This window comes from Anser anser (assembly GCF_964211835.1).
Source record: "Anser anser genome assembly, chromosome: 2".
Taxonomy (NCBI): Eukaryota; Metazoa; Chordata; class Aves; order Anseriformes; family Anatidae; genus Anser; species Anser anser.
The window spans coordinates 95,902,584-95,928,674 of record NC_139721.1 but is presented as its reverse complement, the minus strand read 5'-3'; the positions used below and the strand labels follow the sequence as shown (position 1 = coordinate 95,928,674).

Below are 26,091 nucleotides of genomic sequence, written 5' to 3'. Positions count from 1 at the left end.
GGGACTTGTAGTGGTGGGTGGTGTAAGTCAAGGATGAGGGACTTCTCTTGAGTGAGAGCTCTGCAGATGAAGGACTTGGTCCTGCCTCTGTTGTTTTGAGCTTCAGGACAATGTTAAATAGAAGATTTAAGAAAGAATGTGTAGATGAATGCAGAGAAAGGAAAATATGCTGGGTGAATAAAATCACGGAGTTGCCAAGCTTCCCAGTGTTGCTCCCATCATCCAAGCCCTCTTAGGCTTAGGACTGGCTCAACATAACAAGAGATTTGCAACGTGACTCCAGGCATGGGTAGCTGAGCCTAAACGCATTGTACTGTCTGCTTATTTGAGAGCTAGGTAAGTTGTGCTGAGGCCTATTGCAACTTACTGTCCTTTTCTCTGTGAGTATGGTAGATTTTGCCCAGTTAGCAGTAATGGTGGCAAAGTCCTGAGGATTAAAATGGAGTTAAATTTCTAAGGCAGCTGGGACTGGTATTTTCTGTGGGCTGCTGCAGTACACCACCACCCTTCACTGTTATCAGTTTGCCACAGCATTGTCCATAGCTGCTTAGAATTGTTCTGGTTTCCTCAAACCACCAAAGCAGAAGCATTACCCTAGTGTGTTTTGTTTATTATTCATACAATAAGCCTGTAGCTCATATGAGTGAGCTGTCAAAGTCAGAGACTTAATTTACAAGGTCAGCATGCATGCATGTAACAAAACCACCGTCCCTACAGAAAATGATTTCAGGTCTTAAGTCTTGATTTAAACAAATTGATTTAAATAGCTATATAATTAAACAGGAACAATCCCTTGTGTAGGTTCCCCAAATTGATTTAAGGCCTGGTCTGCACATGGATTTTGTACCAGTATAATTATGACTGCGAGGGTTACGATTTCTTTAATAATTGCTGCATGGCCATTAGAAGTCCATCTGGTGTGAATGCTGCTCTACAGGCATAACGGTTACTCCCTTTCCTATGTAGGTGCAAATTGTTGGTTGTATATACATGTGTAGCATCCTGCTGGTGTGGTCCACCTATCACTATACTGGTACATTTTAGGGCCAGCTTTTAAAAATTATCTGTATGCAGGACTCAGATGCACACCAAGTAAGTTTGCAGATGATACAAAATTAGGAGGAGCTGTTGACTCCCTTCAGGGTGGAGAGGCCTCGCAATGAGATCTAGATAAATTAGAGGACTGGGCAATCACCAACTGCATGAAATTTAACAAGTGCTGGATTCTGCACCTGGGACAGGGCAACCCTGGATGTACATACAGACTCGGGGATGAGAAGCAGGAGGAGCAGCCCCTTAGAATGGGATCGGAGGGTTCTGGTCAGTGGCAAGTTGAATATGAGCCAGCAGCTTGCCCTGACAGCCAAAAGGGCCAGACGTGTCCTGGGTTCATCGAGCACAACATTGCTGGCTGGTTGAGGGAAGGGGTTGTCTCGCTCTACTCTGTGGTGCAGACTCACCTCGAGCACTGTGTACAGTTTGGGGTGCCACAGTATAAGCAGGACATAAAACTATTAGAGAATGTCCAAAGGACTGCAACAAAGATAGTAAAGGATCTAGAGGGGAAAATGTATGAGGAGCAGCTGAAGTCACAACAGCTTGGTTTGTTCAGCGCAGAGCAGGCGGAGGGTAGGCCTCATGGCAGCCTGCAGCTCCCTCATGAGGGGAGCGGAGGGGCAGGCGCTGAGCTCTGCTCTCTGGGGACAGCGACAGGAGTCGAGGGAACGTCATGGGGCTGGGACAGGGGAGGGTCAGGCTGGGTGTTAGGGAAAGGTTCTGTACTGAGATGGTGGTCGGGCACTGGGACAGGGCAGCGGTCACAGCACCGACCCTGCTGGAGTTCAAGAAGTGTTTGGACAATGCTCTCAGACATATGGTTTGATTTTTAGGTAGCCTAGCAGGGAGCCAGGAGTTAGATTGTATAATGCTTGTGGGTCCCTTCAAGCTCAGGATATTCTGTGATTCTATGAGCTGTACTCCATATAAAGGCTGATGATGCATCAGTTTAGGTGGTTTATTCTTGTGGACATTGGGAGGAAAACAGTTTGGCTTTTGGGTTGCTGTGAATTTGGAGGCCTTTGAGCAATAGCCCCCAAAGGGTTTATAATTTTTTCCTGTGTTTGTTCAGGCTATATAGTGCAGTGTGGCTGCACTAAGAATATGACGATGAAGAACAGGGTTCACTCTACTGCAAAACTGGTGCTGAACACCATTATCCCTCCAGCATTGCACGTGGTGATTGTAAACATAACAAAGCTGAAAAGTTGTTCTCTATCCTTGAGCACCACGGGTGCCTCCAGTAGCTGCAGTGGAACTGGCATCCAGGGTAGCAGAAATACAGATTTTACATCGGACGCAGGTCTGCAATCTGATCCACAGGCTAACAGGAATTTTATGGTATCATCGTGGACAGGATCATGGGAGAGAATGAGGGTATACCCCCCTCTTCTCTGCTGGAAGGAGCAGCCTTCATTTCAGCACAGCCAGGGCTAATGTTGAAAGTTATTTATCAGGCGTGACTCCTAAGTCTGAGCATAGTGATGAGCACAGAAAATGAGAACATGGTCTGAGGAACTTTCAAATGAGGCAAGTAAATGGGTCTAACGATTGGTAGTAATATAAGAATAAACATAATGATTTAACACAGGGAGCAAAATTATTTTGGCCATTTGCTACTGTGCTAGAGTGCAACGCCAGGATAAAAACCGGTGCCTTCAATTCCATCACGGCAGCAATCACAGCTTTAGTGAAGCAGATGGGGGTGAAAAAAAGGTAGCAGCTTTGTTTTGCATTCTGATGTTTCCATAGCTTTTATCAGTAATAAAGACCCTTGTTTTGGCACTTCCTTGCAGTGAATGTTTGGCAGCCTCTAGTGCTTCCATCTGGTCATTATTTGCCAGGAAATGCCCAGAAGGCAGGTCATAGTTGAATTAAATACTGTCTCTAGGGTACTGGGCTTCACACAGCTAATGAGAAGCCTTAATATAGAGAGCTTTTCAAAATCCAAATAGAGTCAAGCAAGGACAGAGAACCATAAAATAGTACTTATCCTTGCTGTGCTGAAGTGACATTGCTTAAAAATGTGAAACAGAAGGCTAGACCAAGCATTCAATTTCTTCTCTTGGTATCTATTTATGTCTGTGTTATGCACACATATGTAGATAGATATGCATAAAAATTAAATAACATTCAGGTGAAAAATATTTAAATTAAAAATTCCTGGAAGTCCCTCCCATTCCTTCACTTCCTCAGTCTATAAGACACAATGCAGTTGTTACTGGTTTATGCGAGGGTAGGAAAGAGGAGACAAAATTGCTTAGAGAACATCTGGAAAGTGATTAGGTATCCACAATGCTAGCCAAGCTCCTGTACATTAAAATAAATGGCAGAAACACGTCTGTGAAAGATGTATTTAATAGCTCAGATTCTAATCCTGCTTACTCCATTTTGAATGCAAGTAAAACTCTGCTGGATCAAAGGAAAGAGTTGATGTTACAGAGAACCCATGGTGGGTCTGAAAGAAAAATCTAACCACGCAGCAGGGAGGGAAGGCTGGCCTTGCAGAACTGTGTCCTCTGAGCAAAGGCATGTGTCCACTTAAGAAGTGATTGGTGGCAGTCTTGGGACACAGTTCTGCAAATTTTTGCTTACTTCAGTAGTCTCCTTGAAGACAAAATCCCTGATTCCTTACAGGGAATGTTTGTCAGGCATAATAATTCACATAAGTAGGAATTTGCTTGCAAACTTCTTTTGCACTAGTTCAACAATAACAACAACAACAAAAAACATAGCTACATCTGTGCAATTCCACAGCTCAATATGGTTGTGCTTGTAGAACATGTTATGGTGGCATTTCTGTAGGAGTAAAAAATAAGATGGCCAGTATTTGGAGCAGAGGTGTGTGTCACACCTCCAGTATTTGGAGCAGAGAAATGTTAGCCACAGCCTCTGAAACTCAGTGGGTGAATGAGCGTGACAGGACTTGCTGAACTCTTTTGTGACATGTTACTTGCTTTGAAGGAACTTGAAATTTCAAGGTTGTGAAAGACGCTTCATTGTTAAACAAGATGAGATGCTCTGATAAAGACTCATTTCTAAGGCAGAGGGCTAACTGTACTCCCTGAGATTAGCTTGTGGAAACAAGATAAAACATTGTCCAAATATAGGCAAAGGTGTCCTGAGTTTTGTATCCTTGACGCATGGGCAGAGCTCGTTACTCATGTTGCTGAAGAATTCTGCTTAAAAATCAGTGTCATGAGATGCTCTGTTTGTGCAGATGACATTCTACTTTGCTAGACTAGCCAAAGTACGTTTGTACATGGTCTGTGACTGCTCCATAGTTTGAGAGGACCAAGGACCTGAAGTGTTAAGACGGGCTGTAATTTTTGCTAGACTCCATCATTAATTTTTAGGAAAGAGTGTTTTGATCCATTGTGTGCCTAAAATGAGGAAAGTCTTACATGCTCATGAGCCATCTCACTTGCGTGCAAGCCCAAGATTCAGTTGGCTTTCCGTGCTGCAAGCACGTGTTGCCAGCTCATGTTGAGTTTTTCATCAGCGAACACCCCTAAAGGTTGAAAATAAGGTCAGTGCTTCTCTTGTTGCTGTCCCATTTTAATGTGTGTGGGGCAGCTTTTGAAGAAACTACAGGAATTTTGTAGAGACTTCCTTCGATGGGGAAGATTTGCAGCTGGCATTTAGTGATCTGTGACTGTGTTCGGTTGTAGGATTGTGTCTGGCACTGAATATTCTGCAGGTTGTTATTGAAAGTAATCATTTTCCCAGTGTTGGGCCTTTATTCAACAGATGCTACAAAAATCTTATTAAGCCAGCTTGCTATGAACAGTGATGGCTCAGCAGCTGTGAGGTTTGTGTATTTATTTTTAATGAAGTACGGAGTTTCTCTTTGGTATATGTTATGACTCTCTGCATGCAGGGAAGACCTTTTCTTTAGCAAACGTGTCGGGCCTTTCAGAACTACTGGGAGGAGCTGTTTTTTTTGGAAGACAGACAATAGCATACACGTACGTAATGTTGTTTGCAAGTACAACCTTGAGCATTGTCTTAAGCCAACGTGAACAAGTTCAGATTTGCAACTGCTGTTGAGCAGTGTTCAAATGTACAAAGATGTTTAATATCAGGTCTTGGCATTTTTCAGTCCTGTCCAGTCTTTCAAGGCTGCATGCCCAGGGCCTTGTGGTTTGGGCACAACAATCTGAGGGTGCTGGGCAAAAACCAGCAGAGTGCTGGTAGTTACCGAAGCCTCCACATGTTGTAACTGTGCTTACAAAGAGTTTGCACCAGATGGAATTGGGTTGCAAAGAGCCACATGCAAGGCATTTCCCTCTCTGGCTACACCTGCATGTCAGTGCATTTCATTGGGTCAGTAAACAGGCAGAGTGGTTACAAACATTCCCAGCAATTGGTGCTTGAAGGAAAACTGTGGGGTGATGCTCTACCCCTTGAATCTGATTTTGGCAAAACATTAAAAGTACCACTGAAGCATCTTAAATGCACTGCAAGTGCAATATTAACTGACTTTGTGAACACTGCAATTTAATGAATAGGGGGAAGAAGTGGATTTTGAGGCTTTTGCTTGCTTTGGGGTTGAATTCCTCTTTTGTATCCTTTCACTGAAAAGAAGAAAATTAATTGTACGGGAAGTATTTAAGCTGTAGGGTTAATTTAGTAACATAAAAAAATGTTTGGTTGGTTTGTTCGTTTTTTGCTGCTAAATAACGTATTTTGCCAAGGCAGTACATGCCTTCCACTCTGTATTTGAGAGGACTGTGTATTTCCAGAATCCTCCCATCATGCGCACATGCTGAAAGTTTCCTGCTTGTCAGTGTTGGGTGTTTGCACTGCAGCTCAGGACCAGCACGATTGTGACCAATACTTCTGGGTTTTTATAACTAACTTTCTGATCTAAGTAGGCTAGCCTAAATTGCATCTGCATTGTGTGGTGCTGGAAACTCTGCATGTAGGAACTGATCAGATTACATGGATGATATTCTTGTGATCATAACAAGTGCAAACGTGCATATTCTTATGTGTATCAAAATCTGTTTAGAAAGCACTTGGGATGGTTTTGTGCTGCAGCGTGAGGCCTGTGAAGTCACTGTGACTATTAATGCAGGAAAAGCAGAACGTGATCCTCTCTGCAAGTCCTGCTGACAAATAAAGATACGTGAGTTTGCAGTTGAGTGTTTTTCAGAAAATACATACCTCTAGTAATATGCGTAACTTTGTGGTCTCTCTTTTCTGTCTTTTTTTCCTTTATCTACTCTTTTATTCCTGTAAAACCTGTTAGGGCCTGAAACTATTATTAGGGAAATTAGAAGAGTGGATATTGCGCTACTTGCATTTGCTGGCAGCAAAGAGTGGGTGTAGTTTCTTGAAGGAAGATGACCACAGAGGAAGGAAAGTCAGAAAATGAGCTTCAGACTAAGACAGAGTCTTTGTACCCCTGACTGGAAAACTGCACCATGAGTCTCAGTTTTAATTTAATACAGCTGTGCTGTCCTGTCTCTAAACTTGTAATTACAAGACTATGTGAGTTGGATTGAGGTGGGCACTAGTTAGGATATTGATTAAAATACCACGGATGATGTGGGAAACGATATCCCTTACATGATGTATGTAAGAAAGTTGGAGAAAAGTTCGTTTGAAATTACAGGAGCTGTTGATCTTGGATCTTGTTTCTTTTTGTCTTCAGCATCCAAGTAGCTGTGAATTGCTTCACAGGGTACAAGGTGGTGGAAGTTCGGGGCCATAAGTCAAAATGAGGTATTTACAGTCAAATATTCATCTTAGTAGGATTTAAACAACTTTCAACTCGTCTGTTGCTCTTCAGGCATACAAGCCAGAAACACAACTTGTGTGGAATAATCAGAGATTTCCCTCTGGGTTTTCTAGAACAATCTAATATATGATGTTCATACTTGTATCTACCGGTGCGGCAATGCAACTCAGGCTGTCTCCCATGAAAATATTTATGCATTTGTTCTTCTTTGCTCTACCAGTGTTTGGGATTAAATTACGAAGAGCTAGAGCAGCTGGAGAACACTTTGGGCAGCTGGTGCCAGGAATCTGTGGGAATCTTGTTCCTTGTTTCATAGGTCCCACAGCTCTTAATGTAGAGTTGTGAAAATAACCTTCTCCTTCTGTGCTTTTTCAGAGCTCCAACGAGGAGTTATACAGCAGCTGGTTGACTGGCAGTGCCTCCAATAGCTGCTGGTGTCAGAGCCCCATGATTCAAAGCATGTTCAATGGCGAACGATTGCAGGCAACATTAGGTTGCAGGATGCTTCCAGAAAGTGAGACGTAGCTTGGGTTAGGGCAGGAGGAGTGAGGGTCATCAAGTATTGCCAGTCCTTGGCTCAGCATGTTGCATGCTGTCATCCTTGAGGATTTTGAACAGTGTAAGGAAGAGTATGTGAAAGGGGGAGACTGTCCTCTACTGCCTCTTTCCTTCCTGGAAAGGTATTTGGAATGGTATTTGTGTATGACTGCTCCTGTGTTATCCTGGTAAAAAAAAAAAAAAAAAACAACTCAGTGTTTTCTGATCATAGACTCATTCAGCTCGGTGTGAAAATGACTTCTAATTACTGGAGGTGTGCTTTATACTTTTAAGTGCTGAAGGGAGAATGACTGTGGCCTGTCATGCCATGGGTTTGAGCTTTGGACCTCCTCCTCTTGCGGACTGCCTCAGTACGGCAGTGGGTATTTCTGGTTAAGTATAGGAAGGAGTTGGTCTGCTTGGGTGGGATAGATCCATAGGGCCCGTTGACCCGTAGGCAGCTTGTCCCTGTCTCTTTTGGTGAAAAGCAGGGGAATAGAGGCAGGTGTTGCTAGTCATCAGTGCAGAGATGACTCTTAGTTGGTGAGAGGCATCCAGGAGGACTCCGGCAGAAATGCTTTAAAGGTCAAATCCTAATAGGTCTGCAGCTCTGGAGAACTCATTGTCTCCACTGAAATTTTTAGTCTTTCCAGATATTCCAAGTTTGCCTGCCTAGAGCTTGACTGTTACTGGGAGTGTGTCAGGACTCCCAGTCATGACCCCAGAAGAGCTTCTGTGTGCCTGAAATCAGAAGACTTGAGAGTCTTTTGATTTGCTACTGGCAGAAAGTCATCTGTTTGAAGCTGCTTGATTTCCAGCAATTTTTGTTTTGTCCAAAAGTCCCCCCCAAAACTGGTCTTCTACTGAACACAGCATTACACAAAATGGAAAGCCAAACCCATTCAGTTGCATTGTTCTGGGACTTCAGTGAGATTAGAAAATAAAGGCCAGACTGAGTTTTTTAAACGAATATGTTTGATGTTTGTGGTGGTGTGTGTTGGTGTTTGCTTTATGGCTGATACTTTAATTGCCAGGTTTTGTCTTGGAGTTAAGGTTAAGCTGCAAAAACTGGAAATGAGATAAAGATCGGCATTCATGAAGGAAGTGTGTAGTAGGACATGTCTGTGCCATACTGCTGTACAGTTTGCACAGCAGCAAGCTTTTGTCAAACCAGAAAATACTGTGCTGCTTCCTGCGTGATTTTCTTATATTCAGCATCTTGCATTTGGCTTGTTACCTTCATTTGAAAATAGTGCCAAAGAAAAGAGGCATATGCCAGGGGGAGACAGCTTGGGCTGTTCAGTGATCCAAGCTCTGGGTTAGAGGTAGAAATCACATAGGCTCTCATCTCCCCTTTGTCTCCTTTTGCAGGAGCCCGACACTTGCTGCAGGTTCCTTGAACTAACGTGGGAAACCATTCCCGTCTCTGTGTAGAGCCTCAAGCTGAACAGGTGTAGTGGTCTTTGAAAAATCCACCCTTACCCAGGGCTAGGAAACACCAGATAATGTTGGACTGGAAGAGGAGGATGCATTTCAGTGAAATGATAAGAAGGGAAGGCTGTTCTTGTGGCCTGAACATGAGATACCTCCCTGCTTAGAAATGGAAAAAGAGATGCGTATAGAAAGTTGAAAAGGGAGATGCGTGTTGCTGACAAATTTGGCCAGAGGAATAAAGGTTGGTAGGAGAGGGGGTGGGAGGGAGCTGGAGCAGGAGGGAAGGAAAGTTAATGTAGCTGTGATAGGACTTGGGGCAAACGGAAGGGGAAGGAGGGTGTAGCTCTGCTCTGCCCCTCACCAGCCGTGGGCTGCGTTTCCCACCTCCTTCCGTTCCTGCTGCCACTCTGCACGCTGCTCCCCGCACCCCAAAAGGTTGGGGCAGAAGTTGCTACTCCCAGGATGCGCTGCAGGGTCTCTGGAAGCAGGTGGTGGGATGCAGCTGGGGGGGAGACAGCTGAGGATGGACCTGGAGCAGGGTTTGTGTTGGGCTGGGAGAGGGTGAACCTGGAGGGATGCCTGAGGAGAAGGAAGACATCCTTGGCTTCAGGGAGAGCTACAACATCTCCAGCACTGAGATGCAGTGAGTTAATGTGCCCTCCTTGGAAGTGAAAGTGCTAAAAAAAAAAAAAAAACAAAACACATGAAACAAAGTTCCCTTTACTGTCCTGTCTTCAAGCCAGCTTGAGCTTCCCAGAGAAAGACTCTGTAAAAGCTCTTTCCCTGTGGAGACAAACTTCACAGTTCAAGACTGAGTGGAGAAATTAAGCAACCTGCCTGGCACCACTGGCCCCCTGCTGAATTTCGACGTGCGGGCTTGACAAGACATGGTCTGGTCAGGCAGAAATTGCTCTGGGCACCAAACATAGCCGCTTACTGAGGATATCCCTGTAGTGGTGAGTGAAGGATGAAAATGGGAAAAGGCTCAGTGTGGAAAAGTTAACCTTTCCTAGATGAAAAGGAAGGCAGAGAGAAGTTAAGCACAGTTACGGGCTTCTGTTAATTAAACAGTGGCAATGAATATCTGCTTCAGCATCAATAAACCATGAGATATTTGATAAGAGCATTGTTGAGTAACTTCAGAAGTTTCTGCCAAACCTGGTAAGGTCTGTTTGGTTTTAAGTGACTTGTGGTATGTCTGCTTGTCACATAGACAAACGTCCCTTCAAGTATGTGAGCTGTCTTTCCCATGAGTCAGTTGTTGAAGAACACTGTAGACAGCCAACTGGTGACAATTCAGCCTGTGTTTAGAAAGTGGGTGAACATTTGTTGAAAAACCCAGGCATTTGTTTTGGGTTCTCAGGACAAATCTTTCCTCCTGTGCCCTGGGGAGGGAGCAGTGCTGGGCAGAGTTGTGTCAGGGCTTGGTCTTGGTTGCTGCCCTCAGCTCTGTGTCACAGCCCTGCCATCTGCTTTGCTCAGCCATCTCACCCAGCTCCCATGAGGCACCACAAGGATGTATCTATTAGCCATACCTGTGTTATGATGCCATCTGGTTTTGGCAGTGGTTCACCTGCAGTGCATTTCAGTTGTGCAGGAAGTGTTGTCATAGAATCACAGAATGGCGTGGGTTGGAAGGGACCTTGAAGACCATCTAGTTCTTTTCTTGGGACAGTCTTTCTGCTTTGTGAATTAAAGGGTATGGCTTGAAGCAAAAGAAAAACAGTAACAGGAACAGCTGTAAGGGTATGGCTGATTCTTTGCTTGAAGAAGAGTAAAAGGTACAGTGCTGCAGTGTTAGTCAGCGTGGGGTCTGTGAGATACCATCATGTAGGCTGCAGATATGTACTTGCCCTTAAATGCAGCCAGTCAGTCTGCAAGGGGCAAAAATGCAATAATTGAGTATTTTAGGTTTAACTTGACACTTAGATGTTTGCAATTGACACAGATGGGGAGACAAGATACAAGACAGCTCCATTTTTATTTTTTATTTTTATTTTTTCAGAACTGCGTGGTGGTTGCTGGATTAAAAATTGCTGAGAACCTTGTGCTTGTGAGTTGTGGCCACTTGAGTGTTGTCCATCTCTCACCCTGCTCAAAGCACACGCTGGCACGTTTCTGAATCCTGGCCTTGAAATGGAGAGCTAAGGGATCTGTCACAGTGGCTTGCTTGACTTGACAAGCAGCTTAGTCTTTTCCTAACATGGCTATTTCTAGAGTTTGCATGACTCTGTATAGCTGAACTATGTTCTTCTTCTCCTGTTTTTTTTTTTTTTAATCCAAGTCTTTCTCATGTGATTTATTTTTTTTTGGATTAGATGAGATTTACAAGAAGAAATTGACATTACATTTCAAGGTTTGCTTCTGCTATTGCATTGGCCTACTGACACCATACCCTCTGGGGTCAAACCTCTGGGCTGAGAGCCAGAACTTACAAAGATTCTTTTGCAGGGTGTAGGAGTATTTTGTCATTTCACCCCCTATGAGTTCACCCTCTCCCTCTTCTGCTGCTTGTTCCTTATTTCACACTCCACCCCTACACCATGGAAGAAATGGCTGTTTTAGCCCTGATTTTGATACTTCTGCTCAGCCATCTGCTTAGGAGGCATTGATGATACTACATGCAGCTTAATCTCCTACTGACTCCTTTTTGAGTTGCTGGTACATCCCTGTATGCCATTAAACCATCTTTGAACCTCACTGTGTCACAGTGGTATACACAAGGAGTAAATCCACTGAAGTCAGTCAAGTAACACTAGCATGGAACTGGAATGACCAGAGAATCATGTCGTCTTTCTTGTAGCTTATGTATAGCAGAGAGGAGTGAAAGCCTGAAGTGAGCATGAACAATTTAGAAATTTAATTTGCCTACCAAAGAGACTGGACAAGTGTGCTGAGAATGATTTCAGAGACCACAAGCTGATTTGAACTGGGTCCTTGGAGCTGCACAAACAGAGTGTGCATTATGCATAAACTCGCTGAGCACTGAACTGGGACGTGCAGAAATGTGCTTGCTTCATCTGGTTGGCTGGCCCTCTGAGGAGGGTGTACGCTTTGTAGGGTGGAGTGAAGAGCAGGGGAGGCTGCTGATGTAATTAGATTAAACCCTGTTTATGTGGGACTTAGGAGCAGTTACAGGAAGCCCATCTGAATTCACTTAAGACTTGTTAATGCTGTGCTTAGAATACAATGGTCAGTGGGGACCAAAAGTTTGAAGCACGGAAAAGCAGCACAGAAGAAAAAGCTGCCTGGACACAAGCGTACCTGTGCACTAACTGTGTGCTCAAACACATCTCATTCTTGTACCTCCTCTACCTCACTTGTGGGAAAGAAAAATAACAGTAGCTTTTATTAGAAGCTGTTGATTGTGGCCTCCTTCAGTGCTGCATTTCTGAATCATAACCTTGCAGAAAGCATACCTCACCCAGCAGGAATTCAGCAAATCCAATAACAGGCTTATGATGTTGGGTCTGAAATCTTACAGCTCAGCTGACCGTCGCCTGGCCAGCGGGCAGAGGGCTGCTCTCGTTCATACTGAGAGCTGTGGTATTGGTGTGGAAAGCTTGTGGAAGAACTTGGCATTGTGTGCAGTTCCTTTGTGAAGCATCTTGTCACAGAGGAGTCTGTAGATACAGGAAAATGGACTTAGAGCAGTTGAGGTGGCCAAATCAACCTCCTCCCCCCCCCCCCCCCCCCCAACAAAAAAAAAACACTCCAGAAGTTGGTCAGTGGCCCTTGCAATTTTCCTCATGCTGTGTTTGTCACTCCTGGAGACTCAATTTCTGACTGCTTCCTTGGTAGTTGTCCTGCTCTCTGATTTTAATCCAGCAACAATGCTAAAATGATGATTTCTGTCTTTGCAATCCTCCACTACTTTGCCATCTAAGTATTGAGGTTACAACAGTTGTACTGTTAATGTGCCATGAGCAAAACCTGCTAAAAACACCATGATGAGACTGAGAGCAGATTTATAGTGATTTGAATTATTCTCCCAAGTTTTATTTAGTGTTGTGTGTGTGGCAGTGGGTATTTTAGCTGCAACAGGTGAGCAGTAATATTCTTAGTCCCATGACCGCCTTTTCTTGTGATGTCGCAGTTCATTTAAAAAAAAAAAAGGAATGTTCAAACAGAGAGCTGGCATAATTGTGGCATCCGTGAAAAACTAGTCATGTTACGTCTTTGGAATAAGCTGCTATGGATTTGTCATGAAAACAATTGTTCAGGTTTGGTGTTATGTCTCAAATAGACAAACTCTTATTGCTTCATACATTCATAGGCATTTGAATAGACAAAAGTGTTGAGGTCACCTAGGCAGTGTCCTGCACACAGCAGAGTTTTCCCTATAGCGTATTTTTGTGATTCACCAAATTTTAAATGTTTTCCTCGGTGTGGGGATTCTGTCACCTTCCAGGCTGTAGTTCAGGTGGGTCACTCCACTGGAAGTGGCAGCTTTGTAGTCAGGCCATATTCTTAATTCAGTTGCATTATTTCCACGTAACTTCCACTTGTAACACCTTAATGAGTCCTCTTCAGTCCTTTATTTCTCCTTCTTTGGGTTCACATCTACCTCTATTAGAGGCTTCTGCATTAGTGTGTTATACCTGTCTTTCAGCGTGTTTGCTGAAATTACATTGGTTTTTACTGATGACTTACATCTTTTGAATCGTGTGCAAATAACATTGAAATGGGTTGGAGGGCTAGATCATCATGGTGGAGAAGCCTGGGGGTAGATAATCCCTGAAGATGCATTCCAGTGTAAGTCATACCCAAATAGTGTTGTGAAAAGCAGAGAAGCTGCCTGCATGATGCAGTAGCATGTCTGAGCCTGTGGTCACAGTCCATATTCTGGGGTGATACCGAAGATGGAGATCCATCAGGGCATTTAAACTGATTAAGGCCTGCAAAGACAATGCTGAATGTCGGCAGTTACTGTTGTGGAGCTGGATGAATCATGAAAGAAGCAGGCACAAGCAAATTGCAGTGTGTCTTCTCAAAACTTCTGGAATGACTGTGCTGTGGAGGGGTTGTGCGTTCACTCCATGCTGCTGTACGTGGTCTGCAGGATGTGATGTGTTTTCATACTGTGCTGCATGTGAAGCCATCCTGCAGGATGATGCTGGAGCCTGTTGCACCTATTGATTACAGTCATGTCAGGCAGGAGATAGTAGCTCTGATTTTTCGTCTCTTCAGTGAGAATTCAGTCTGTTTTTTTTCAAGTCTGGCAGCAGCTCTTGCCATTCAAGTGGGTGGTGTTCTAGCAGTATTTGAGAGGTGATGGAAAAGGATGGTGATTGGATGCAGCTGCTTAAAGACTGTCATGCACTTTACAGGAACTGTTTACTGTTCTGTATCCTGAACTGAAGCTGAAATTTTACAGCACTGAGGCAGAACAGCCTTGAAGGGGGATTCTGGCCTTTCAGAAAGCTTTCTTAGATACTGCACGCTAAGAGGATCTGTAAGCTTTACACTAAGAAACTCATCTATTTTGCTATATGTTGAAGCCCGGGGTGGACATGGTATTTTAAATATACAGCTCTTTTTTAGTGAACACTTTGAGAGCGCTAGCGTAGATGGGATTCTGCTAAACACTAGTATGGCTGTATTGGATGCTGGGGACACGTCAGTGTGTTCCCCGAGTCGTATTAACACATTATAAAGTATATGGACCCATGGCAATTTTTTATGTATGGATAATTTTTTGTATGGAGCTGGCGATTTCTTTCCTCCAGAATGATCGCTGAGGACTGACTGAACATGGAAATCAAACTCCCTGTACTTCCAGATGTTTGGCTCTTTCTGGACTGATGTGAGTGCTGTGGAAAAACTCATGGCTGGGCTCTGTGCAGGAGCAGCAGATGGGCCCCTGGGGATGCCACTCTCATGCTTCCACCAGCATTAAATTCACAGAACAATAAACTGCAATTGTTGTGTTATGAGACCCAAATATAATACATGAAGAATGTGTGGTGCACTAAACCTGTCTGGTTCATACAGAAACTCATGTATAATTCACAGTCTTTGTAAATATGTCAGCTTAATGCCTCTCTGGTACCTATCAGCAAGGCGCTGTTTCCCCTGGGTTAGTCAGACCTGACAGCTTCTGAAACTGGACTCTGAACTGTGAGACAAATGGTAATGAACTCTGAACATTAGTGAATAATAATTAGTTTTGATTGCAGGAAAAAAGAATTATAGTGAAAGCCTTTTTATTTTTTCTTTGTCTCCATGTCATTATCTAAAATCTTCATCCTTGGTATAATGGAGAAACCCTTTTACATTTTTAGTAGAGCAGAGTTACATCTGGGTGTGTACACCAGCAGTGCTTTGGTTATCCTTCCCTGCAGCACGTTACATGGTGTTTCTTGGATTTGGTGGTTTGAAGTTCTTAGCCATCTAATAGTTCTTTCAGACATCTATTCGTAGTTTAATTAATAGGTATGACATTTTCCTTTGGACTGCAGTTTACATGCAGCCTTCTGAATAAGCGTCACTTGCTAATATGTGGCTGTGCAAGAGGCACGGGTATCTTCCATACCATAAGGCTCTCGGTAATTGGAGCAACACACGCCTACTTGTTAACTGAACTGCACAAATTCTGTGGATAAATTAAGCTGTGCTTGGTGTGAAACCTGTGAGAGTACATAATCTGGTGTGGCTGTTGCTTGCTAGCCCTTCATTAAGTGAGAGCATGGGTCTTTTAAGTAGCCCATGGAAAGCAGCAGTTTCATTCAGTTACTGCTACTCAGAGTAGAAAAGAACTAATTCCCAAAGGTACCAGAGGCACTATGAAAATAATCTTAAGTAACAGCACATTTTACTCTGGCTCAGTCAGAGTCACTGAAAACTTGGAGAGCTCTTGGGCAGTAAATCACTAAAACATGTGGGCCTGGGGGATGCTGATGTGGTCTGGGATGGAGCCAAAGTCCATAGAAGTCTACAGGAGTTGTCCAGTGCATGCAGCCTGATTGGACCGGGTCCTCGGATGTGCTTTTCAGAAGCAGTCAGCAGTGCTCAGCCTCGTTGGCCCTAACTCCGGTGGGAGCAGGGAAGCCAACACTGAGTTTTCCTGGGCTACTGGATTTAATGTCCTCTTTGAGTGATTTAAAAGCACCACAAAACTGTGTTTTCAAGTCAGATGTAGTTATGTTCTACCAGGAGCTGGTTTTGCAAGTGACTTAAACTCGGCCAAAAAACTTTTTTCTGTGTTGCCAATGAGAATTGTGTTCCTTCACGTAGATGTGCCACAGCAGAGGAGGCAAAAGGTGAGTCTGCATTGCTGAGCACAGCTTTTTGGCTGGAGCTAGGAGATCTGGTGGAGAATTTTAATGCCTGTGTATAAGAAGGGAACTAGAGCAAGAGACTTCAACATCCACAACCTCTCCTAGGGCACATCTCTCCTTAAACTTTACTCTTTCCTGACATCTGGCTTCTTGTGCTGTCCTCAGGCTGCTGTTTAAGACAATTTAACAGCCAACAAGAGTGGTGTGGGAGCTTCCATACCCTGCTGGAGGATTGTACCGTGGTTGTTCATTCTCTTGAATTCCGATAATTCTTCTCATTGGGAAACAAAACACAACATATCTGCAATAAAAACAAGAGCAAGTCTTCCTGCAAATGCAAGAGCACAAAGGCTGGATGTTCTTTCCCACTGAGGCTATCTGAGCCAGGCAGCCTTTCCCCTCTCTTCAAAGCCCTTGATTTAAGGAAGGAGAGTGATTACGCAATCAGCAAGGGTAACGGCTATTTACTTTTGGAAACAATGGGCTTGATGAACTACAAAAAATGACGTAATTTTCAGAAGTGCGTTTGCCTTGGAGCAAACTAGCTCAGTTTGGAATGGAAGTAAATACATTATCTTCATGAGATGGTGAAAAGTGACGTTCTGTTCTGAGATAAATCATGGGGTTTTGTCTTGAGGGCTTACATGGCCCTGAGCATGGAAATATGTCAAGCTGGAAAACAATTTTAACATATTTAAAGTAATGAAAACTGAGTTGAAAATATATATTAAAACTTATAATGATTACAAATTGTCAGGCTTACCAAGACAACTTGCTAGGTTTTCCTGTAATCAACTCACAAGTGCTAAAAGTATGGCTTTGCTCTGTCTGCAGTAGGATTTTGTTGTGTATTCATAACTATGTGGAAAACAGCTCCTCCTGTTTAGACATGTCCACTTAAGTTGCAGCATAATTAACATCTCAGTTAAAATGTGTTGGGGCCTGTATAGGCAAGGATAATAGAGAGGGTGTTATTGTGCTGCTTAGCATATTCTTAAAATACAGGGAATACCGCTGGGCTTGTTGTGCGAGCTGAATTGAGTTTAGAAACTGGAGGTGGTGATGGGATGGTAGGACTATTCCAATTCCTTTCTCAATTCCAAGCCAGCCATGTCCTGTGCTGCATGAAAAGCAGCATGGCCAGCAGGGCGAGGGAGGTGATAGTCCGCCTCTGCTCTGCTCTCATGAGACCCCACCTCTGGAGCCCTGCGTTCAGCTCTGGTGCCCCCAGCACAAGGACATGGATGTACTCTAACAGGTCCAGAGGAAGACCACAAGGATAATCAGAGGGCTGGAGCACCTCTCCTATGAGGGCGGGCTGAGGGAGTTGGGGTGGTTCAGCCTGGAGAAGAGAATGCTGTGGGGAAACGTTATAGTGGCCTTCCAGTACCTAAAGGGGGCTACAGGAAAGCTGGGGAGGGACTCTGTCAGGGAGTGCAGTGATAGGACAAGGGGGAATGGCTTTAAACTAAAAGAGGGTACATTTAGATAAGACATTAAGAGGAAATTCTTTACTCAAAGGGCAGTGAGGCACTGGAACAGGTTGCCCCGGGGAAGCTGTGGATGAGGATGAAAACCCAATCCCTGGAGGTGTTCAAGGCCAGACTGGATGGGGCTTTGGGCAGCCTGGTCTGGTGGGAGGTGTCCCTGCCCATGGCAAGGGGTTGGCACAGTGTGGTCTTTAAGGTCCCTTCCTACCCAAACCATTCTGTCATTCTGTGATTCTAATAATCTAATTTGAAAGAATACGATTTGCTGAAGTTCATTAGCATGTGGGAGAGCCACGTGCATAGCAATGTCCATATATTTACTACAAACGAGTTGATTGTTTGGCAGTGTACAATTAGTGGTCCAAAGTGATCTAAGGTCTATGGAAAGTTGACCAATGGGTGCAGTTGGGAAAAACAAGCTTTCATGCACTCAAGCCTTTCTTCAAGTTTCACTTATTTATTATTTTAGTTTTTGAGCGTTATGGGAGCCTTAGTGGGTGAGACAAACATAGAGAAACTTCAGCAGACTTTGTTCTTTACTTTTTTTTTCAGATTCTGACCAATGAACCGTGCTAAAGCTCGTTCCACTTCACTGGCGCATGCTGGAAGAGTGTTACTGAGAGCTTATGTAGTTTTGAGCAGACACTGCAGTAAAATTCCCTTCTGATGCTTTATGCCATTCAGGCTTGTGCCAGTGCTGCTAAGTCACCTAAAAGCCTGGATTAAAAATATCTTGCACAGTCAGAGATGGTTAATCTATGCTTGGTTTATACGTCTGGAAAAGCAAAAAGTTTCCTTTGGTGGTTGATTAAGCCTTTGACATTTTACAATAGATAGGACCACACTTGGCTGTGATTACATCCTCTCAACACACAGAAGATGAGGAAGATTTTCTGCATACTTCATCCAGGAGAAATGTCTTCTGCATCTCAGGCTTTCAGGACCTTTGCTACAGAGGATCCAGGTTCCCCAGTACAGGAGGTGGGAGCATACCAACAGGAACAAAAGCAGGGTGAGAATCATTGCTTTCTACCCTGACAGTCCAAAGCTATCCCCAAATACTATAGTACTGGTGTTCTATAGTGTAGTTGGTACCTTTATACGTGAGATTATGACTCAATGTGCTACAGTTAGGCTTCACTTTTCCTTGTTAAGCTGCTATGAAACCTGAAATAGTTACACTAGCAGAAACACTAATATCAATGCAGTTATATGGTTATAAAGATGGATTTACACCAGTGTGGTTTACTCCAGTAAGAAAAGTGAAATAAGCTAAACTAAAATAAAGCATGTTAACAATATAACTTTTCATAGCAGACAGGCTGGGGAATCTGTGAGTGTTTAGGAAAGGTTTTAAGAATGAATCTAGAGTTTAGACTGTGCTAGTTTCCTGTTCCTGTGGGTGGCTACTAGTAAGCTAACTGAATTAAATTGATACACATTCTAAAATATTTATTTTATTTTAAAATTGCAGGTTTACACCCAAATAACCAAGATGAGCAAATATAGTGGTGTATTTTGTTTGCTCACTTCTACCTCTCAGCTCTTTTGGTACACAGACTTAATATATCCAGAACAAGCCAAGATGCACATGGCTGTCCGTTAGGTCTTCACTGTTACTGTACATTACCACTCATTGTCGTGCTACGTGTTGCCATGCTGTAGGCCATGCCTGGCACATGAGCAGGACTCCACCTTGCTAGGCACTGTCAGCACAGAGCAGAAATCTGATTTTGTCTGCAGAGCTTTTCCTCTTAAGAGAAATCAGTATATAACATGTGGTTATAGATGATACATGGGAGAGGACAGAGAAGACAACAGCATTACGCATTTTGCATGCCAGATGTCAGGTCTGATAAAGGTGGTGCTGAGAAGTTTACACACAAAAAAATGAAGGAGAAAGGCAGTAGGGGTAGGAAAGCATGAAAATGCTTGTTGGAAGGTCTGGTAGTTGAGTGATAGTGGAAGGCTTCCCAGGCTGATCGGAAGCAGGAATCAATATCTCCGTAGTGAGTGAGAAATGATAGATAGGGTGAGGATAAGTGATGGAAGCATTGAAACCAAAGATAAGAGGCTTATGTTTGATGCAAAAGTATGTGAAGAGAACTGGTGCAGACAGCAGTGAGGTGATAGTGACAGGCTTGGAAAAGTGATCTCTACTGGAGCATTCTGGAAGGGGGAGAACAAGTTTCTCTTTATCAGGAGTTGAGGAAACAACACCAGAGTAACTGAAATGTCAGGTGCTAGAAGCCTGACGAAGGAGGAATTGCACAGATGCTGCGTAAAAAGTGCTTGCAGGATGCCCCATCTACCTTGTCTGTTAAAATAGACAAAGAAGTTTAAAGTGTGTTTTCTGCTACTAATTACTCCACTTGTAATTTTGGGAATGGTGGTCCCATTTTTCTCTTAGCTTAACCCTCTTTAAGTGAATCATAGAATCACAGAACGGTTTGGGTTGGAAGGGACCTTAAAGACCACCTAGGTCCAACCACCCTGCCATGGGCAGGGACACCTCCCACCAGACCAGGCTGCCTAAAGCCCCATCTGGCCTGGCCTTGAACACCTCCAGGGATGGAGCATCCACAGCTTCTCTGGGCAGCCTGTTCCAGTGCCTCACCACCCTCTGAGTAAAGAATTTCTTCCTTATATGTAATCTAGACCTACCTTTTTTAGGTTTAAAACTTTTACCCCTTGTCCAGTCACTACACTTGCTAAAAAATGGCAGAGAGGCATGTTTCTGGTCTGGAAGAAAAGCATCCTCTTGTGGAGCTGAGGAATACCAGGAACAGCTATTAGGAGAAGCTCTGCCTAAGCAAGACATTCAGCATAATCCAGATGTGCAGACCTAAAAAGTGCATGTCCAAGGGGACAGCTGGTGATACAGGGCTGAGTTGAGTTGTCTCCAGGATGAAAAGTAAGAAGAGGTGAAATCTGATGGAAAGTAAAACATTTTCTTCTACTGTGTTGTGCTTGAGCCAGAGGGTGGAAGTTCTGGGTGATCTGTCCCAAAAACAGACCAACAATTCACTGAGCACTGGAAGTGAGAAGTCTGGAAATAGTTGTTCATCTGTGCATCATCAGTTCAGATACAACTGAACTCATTTGCTGATAAGATCATCCAGAGATAAACTGCAGAGAAGAAAAGCTGCTCAGGGTACAGTAGACCACAGAATATTGGAGAGAATGTTAAGGAGCGTATGAGTAAAGCAAGAGAAATCAGGTCTGGACAATCATAAAAATTAAGGCTTTTATATGTCTCAGGAGAAAACCTGAACAATTGCATTAATGCTGTTGTAGTATTGTCAGGTCACATTAGTGATGCTGGATGCTATGTGTTTAATGATGTTACAGTGTTTCTGTAATACAGAATATAAGCAATCAACGGTTATATTAGCATTCACTTCTTGGCAAACAATTGAATTAACTGTGTGTGACAGGAATGAGACAAGGAACGTATATGGCGATTAATCACTCACTGCCAGCACTGCTGCTCAGTTATGGGAGTGCAGTGTTTTTTTTCTTCTGTTAAGGATGTCAGTAGTAACAAAAGTGGGTTTGATATTGTAATTTTTTTTTTTTCTAGACTATATATTTTTGGGGTGTGGGATTGCTTAGCAAGCGAGCTGTGGCTAAGGGAGATCATCTGGTTCTGATTATATTGCAAGCATTTTGCAACTGTCTTAAGTTTTTGATTGCCAAAACTTAAAAGAAAAGGGGGCTGGGAACAAGAGAAACTATTTGCTGAAGACTGAAACATATGCAGCTTTTTCTTAATGTAAAACCCTAAACACTTACCAATAGCACGCAGTTCTTGAGGAAATGCAATATTGATGTAAAAGCCGTACTTCATGGTGAAGAAGTAAATAAGCAGATGTTTCAGAAACCAATCTTTAGTCAGCATACACCCAGTTAAAATACAAAATTTGCTCTGTTACTCCTCTCAGGCTGTCCTAAGGAGCTTACCCGGGTGCTGGCTGGCTGTGATCTTGCCTGCAGGTGTGGCTTACATCTTCATAGGGAATGTGATTGGACACTGAATAGGGCGCAGCAGCAAGACGTATCCTGGATTTTTCCTCTAGGTTGGGGACTATGAGGGATATAAAAGAGCACAGGTGGCCCAGCAAAGAGCTGGGGGGCTAGCACGGGAGCTGTTGTGAAAGCAGAAATGTAAGGCTGTTCTGGGTGGTAGCAGGGGACCCTTTACATCCACGGTGTCTCTGGAGAGAACCCCGGGCCACATGGCTCCCTTGCTTGTGTGTGATCACTGAGGACTGCTCACTGATACAGCAACATGAGGATTTTCAGGTAGCTGGTCCTTTTTTCCCATTTGTCCTGAAGTTTAAACAATATTTTGGAGGTGTTTGTGGAGACTTATCCCAGCTCTTTTTCCCTTTTTGGAAGAAAATTTACTTCCTCCTGGCATGACCGAGGCAAAAAGAAAACACTTTTGAGGAAGGTAATTGCTATGATCCCCTCTTTACTGAGCCTCTCTTTTTTTTCCCCTGTTTTTTTCCTATTTTGTATTTAGGCATCCTGCTTGTATCTGTAATCACTGGGAGTTTCTGCCCTTAAGAACTGAGCAGTGTAGCATCGTTCAGTCACCTTGTGGTTTCGTTTCGTTTAATATTAAACTTTTGAAGAGGTGAATAAGCTCTTAGCCAAATGCAAACTATCAGTATGGCTCGATTCGCTATTCCATTTGGCTGTTTTGTGCAAAGTGAGTGTAAAATGGCTGCCAATTTGACTGGGTGTCACTTTGTGCTCTGACTTACCCACACACTGGTAGAGAGACCAGTACTGTGTACAGTGTAATCCAGTTGTTACAGGCAGATACGGATGAGTTCCGGGGACAAGGCTGGCCTAGAAATAGAGGATATATTAGAGAAAGATCCACATAGTGTATTAAAGTCATTAGATGATGATTTGCTCATGGAACCTCTCATCTTGGATGATCCTGTGTTTGCTGATGGATTTTGCCTCGACTTTGCAAGAGCGATTAGAGTATATTAATTAAAATGTTAGGTAATATTAATATTGTTAGGAATGCTAATGCCAGTTTACCTTTCTGTCATCTCAAACTGGCTTGATGTAATTCAGTGCAGATCACTGGTACTCATAGATGTGAAATTTTGATTCTTGTTTTTCTTCCTAACGTCTTTTTCTCTGTTCTTCCTCAGTCTGCTACATCAGTCTAGTCATGGCTATAGAGCTTCTGTCTGCTTGCTCTCAGAGTACAGAGTTGTGCTCTGGTTTTGTTTCTTTAAAAGTAAAAAGAAGGGGAAGTAATTGAATATCATTCCCTTAACTGGAGCCATGTTCTTGTCTGAGCAAAAAGGTTAGCGGTCCTTTTGGGAAACATTCAGGCCAGATTTTCAAGATTTACTCCTGGGAACTTATTCTGCAGCTGGATCTCCTCTGCCTTTGTAAGCCTTACACGGAGTACTTCTAAAAAGTGATGATCATAGAAATGCCTGACTTGTCAAGAAGCAGGAGGAATTGTCTTTGGGAAAGCAGTTGTTGATCTGTTTTAAAAAAAAAAAAATCACAACAAGCAACAGTTAGTGAAATCAGATTTCACTCTGCACTAACTGTCCTTGCATATTTATTATATGGTGGTTGTTAGGTATTTCCCATATAGTTCTGTCACTGGTCTACCATTAATTATACAGAGTTTAAATCCATTGACCAAGTGACTAATGGAGGATTCATTGTGGCAGAGAATTTGTCAAAGGTGGTTTTTTCCCCTTACATGTCTTTATATAGACTTTGCATCATTTTTTTTTTTCCATAGAGGGTGTTTGACTCATGAGTCAGGAGACTTGAAGTCACAGGAGGAAAAGTTCAACCAAATAAATCAGGTTCAAATGCTATTTTTTTATCCAGGAAGCAAATGTTCTTAGATTGGTGAGTCTTCCTCAGCATCTGTTGCTCAGCCTTGCTTCATAGAGCAGTGGTAGCTTGCTGTTAGTCAAACTTTTGCGAAACTTTGTCAGTGGCTGCAGCAGAATACAGCTGTGATACCATGCTGTGTCCGGAGATTCTCTGAGTCACATTAGATTCAGGAAACAACAGTATAAATAGAGCTCTCCAAATAGTAGCTTTACATCATCATCATGTGTTTCCAGTTGGGGGATAAATACTTCCTCATTCCCGTGTGATATCACTTTTCCAGACCCTCTCTAAAACTAAATATAGTCATAGAAAGTGTCACTGCACATACAAACTAAAGCAGTTGAGTCATTTAAGACCTTGGAGAATCGGCAAGAATATGCTGTATCATCACTGACAGTCACAGAGGATGACTTAATGAGTAAAAGGGAGGTATGGTCTTGTGGTTAAAGCGTGGGTTTGTAGGTCACTAGTTCTGTTACATAGGGACTGGCCTTGCAGAGATGAGACTGTCCATTTGTCTGTCTGTTGATACTTAGACTGATGAATTGCAACCCATCGCCAGGATATCTGGGTATGTTTTACGTGGAGTCCCCAGGCAGCTTCATGGCATTTCTGGTGGCTTCCACTTTTACAAACCAAGCTCCACTGGCAGTGGAGTTCCCTTCTAAAGGGAATGGTAAGGAAGGAGGGGGATCCCTTGGTCCTGATCTCAATGGCTGTGGAACACGTTCGCTCATTTCATCGCTCAAAACACCTGAAACAGCAGTGCTGCAGGATCCTGTGCTGAGCTCTTAAATTCAGAGTCATCCAAAATCAGTGTCTGCTCCTGGAACTGTTGATTTTAACATTGCAGTTTCCCGTTCATTACGAAGAGGCATCAGGCTGAAGCAAGCAAAAAATAATAAATAAAATAAAACGTGATGAGGTGTTTGAGCCCTGTACAGAGGTCAGTAGCATTCATCAGATCAAAAAAAAAAAAAAAAACACAACGGAGGGGCCGTCTCAATGAGCGATTGTCCTTACACCTCATCATTATTGCTGCTCATTTCCCTGCCTTAATAATTCTGTCATTACTAACCATTGCGGCATCTTGCTAGCTGTTATTACAGTGCAGTCCAGTCTCAGAAAGCAATTAATAACCACTGTCTGTAGATAGCATTTTGAAATGATGGGATGGTCCCTTCCAATCTTTGGATGTGAAAATACAGGAAAAAAATTACTGTTTAGGCCTGTCAGATGGCCAGGAGACCTAGGAGTCCAGAGTGAGCAGAGCTATGCAGGGCTGGCAGCACCACCATAACCTGGGGAGATCTTGGGCTTTATGAAGCTGGACTTTATGAAGCTGGGCTTTTTGAAGTTCCCTTACCCATGTCTATGCCAGAGAGATGTACTCTTTCAATTATGTGGTTAAATATTCTGGGTATACAGAAACGGAAGGTCACTTCTGAAATTTTGCACCGTAGCTTGCAGATGTAAGAACACATCTTCGTGGGAAAAACAGCTGTCAGGTGGCATTTCCTTTTTTAAGGCAAAAACTGAATACATCCTGCTGTTACAGTTCACACTTCTGTGGATTGCATTCAGTGTGAATCCTTCTCATAATTCATTTGAATCTGGCAAATACATATGTTGTAAAGCGCATTGGGATTTATGAGGGTATTTCTGATCTTTTATTATTTTTTTTTTTTTTCCACGGACAGTGGGAGCTCATTCACCAATTTCTGAACTGCTGGCTTTGCAGAGCTGAAAGGTGCCACTTGTCAAAAGGCACAAAGGAGCGCTGCCCGTGCTCGCTGAGTCAAGGGAGGGAGTACTACGCTTGCTGTCATTATGGGGAAGTTCACGGGTAGGTAAATGGTAATTTTCCAAACCAGAATTTGGCACAGTAGAACTAAGTTATTCTTTCTCTTGAACAAAAAGACTGTAGAGCTTTTATCAAGCATAGTGATTTGCGCTCTCTGAGATCCAGCAGGAAACAAATTGGGAAAAAGAAAACACAGCAGTGGCTTTGCCCGCAGTTCCTGCTTTTTGCTCGCAGAAGCTTACCATTATTTGTGTGTTATCTAGGTGCTGAAATGAAAACGTCTTCCTCTTCAGCTTTTGGGTTGCCGTGTCTCTTGTGGTAACCGGTCTGTGCATGGCATGAAAAGGCCTACTGTGCATGGGGAATCAGTTAAGCCCTTCAGATGTGGAGAGGCTGCGAAACAGACAACAAAGGCTTCTTGTGAATTGCCAAGAAATGCTTTGCTATAGTAACTAAACAGAGAGATTAATGTTAGTGCAAAAGCAGCTCTGATGTGTTCAGCTTGCAGAGCCCTGCTCTGTGTTACAGCAAAGATGTTTTTATGCCACGTCTTTTCTGGTGCCCTGCCATGTGGGCCATGTTGCGCAGGAGGTGGGTGGCTGGGTGAGACACCAGCTTTAATGACGATGCCTGCTGCCCCGGGCTGCATCCAGAACAGTTTTGGAGGGGTTTGGCATTTGGTTCTTCTCTCTTGGTAAGCTAAGTTGGGCAGTGCTTGCAGCTTCCACATGACATTCCTCCTTGGTACATACTTTCTGTGTCTCCAAGGCATCACTTGTAGAAGGAGACAGTGCCTGGCGGGAGCTCAGGGAACAGGAATACTTTGGGAGTTTCATAGCTGGCCCTGTTTCT

General features: G+C 43.4%; 1 protein-coding gene across 2 annotated transcripts in view; it reads left to right on the top strand.

The window, feature by feature from the left end:
- GFOD1 (Gfo/Idh/MocA-like oxidoreductase domain containing 1) overlaps positions 1-26,091 on the top strand; it is a 69,946-nt gene that overhangs the window by 5,777 nt on the left and 38,078 nt on the right. The window contains exons 1-2 of one of the 2 annotated variants that reach the window (XM_083824282.1): positions 18,418-18,555; positions 25,136-25,281. The exons of the other annotated variant lie outside the window; for it this stretch is intronic. Of the exons in view, the coding sequence (XP_083680408.1) occupies positions 25,266-25,281 (16 nt within the window). The 5' untranslated portion in view covers positions 18,418-18,555; positions 25,136-25,265. Of the gene's footprint in view, positions 1-18,417; positions 18,556-25,135; positions 25,282-26,091 lie in introns of those variants that run through there. 2 annotated transcript variants of the gene reach the window in all.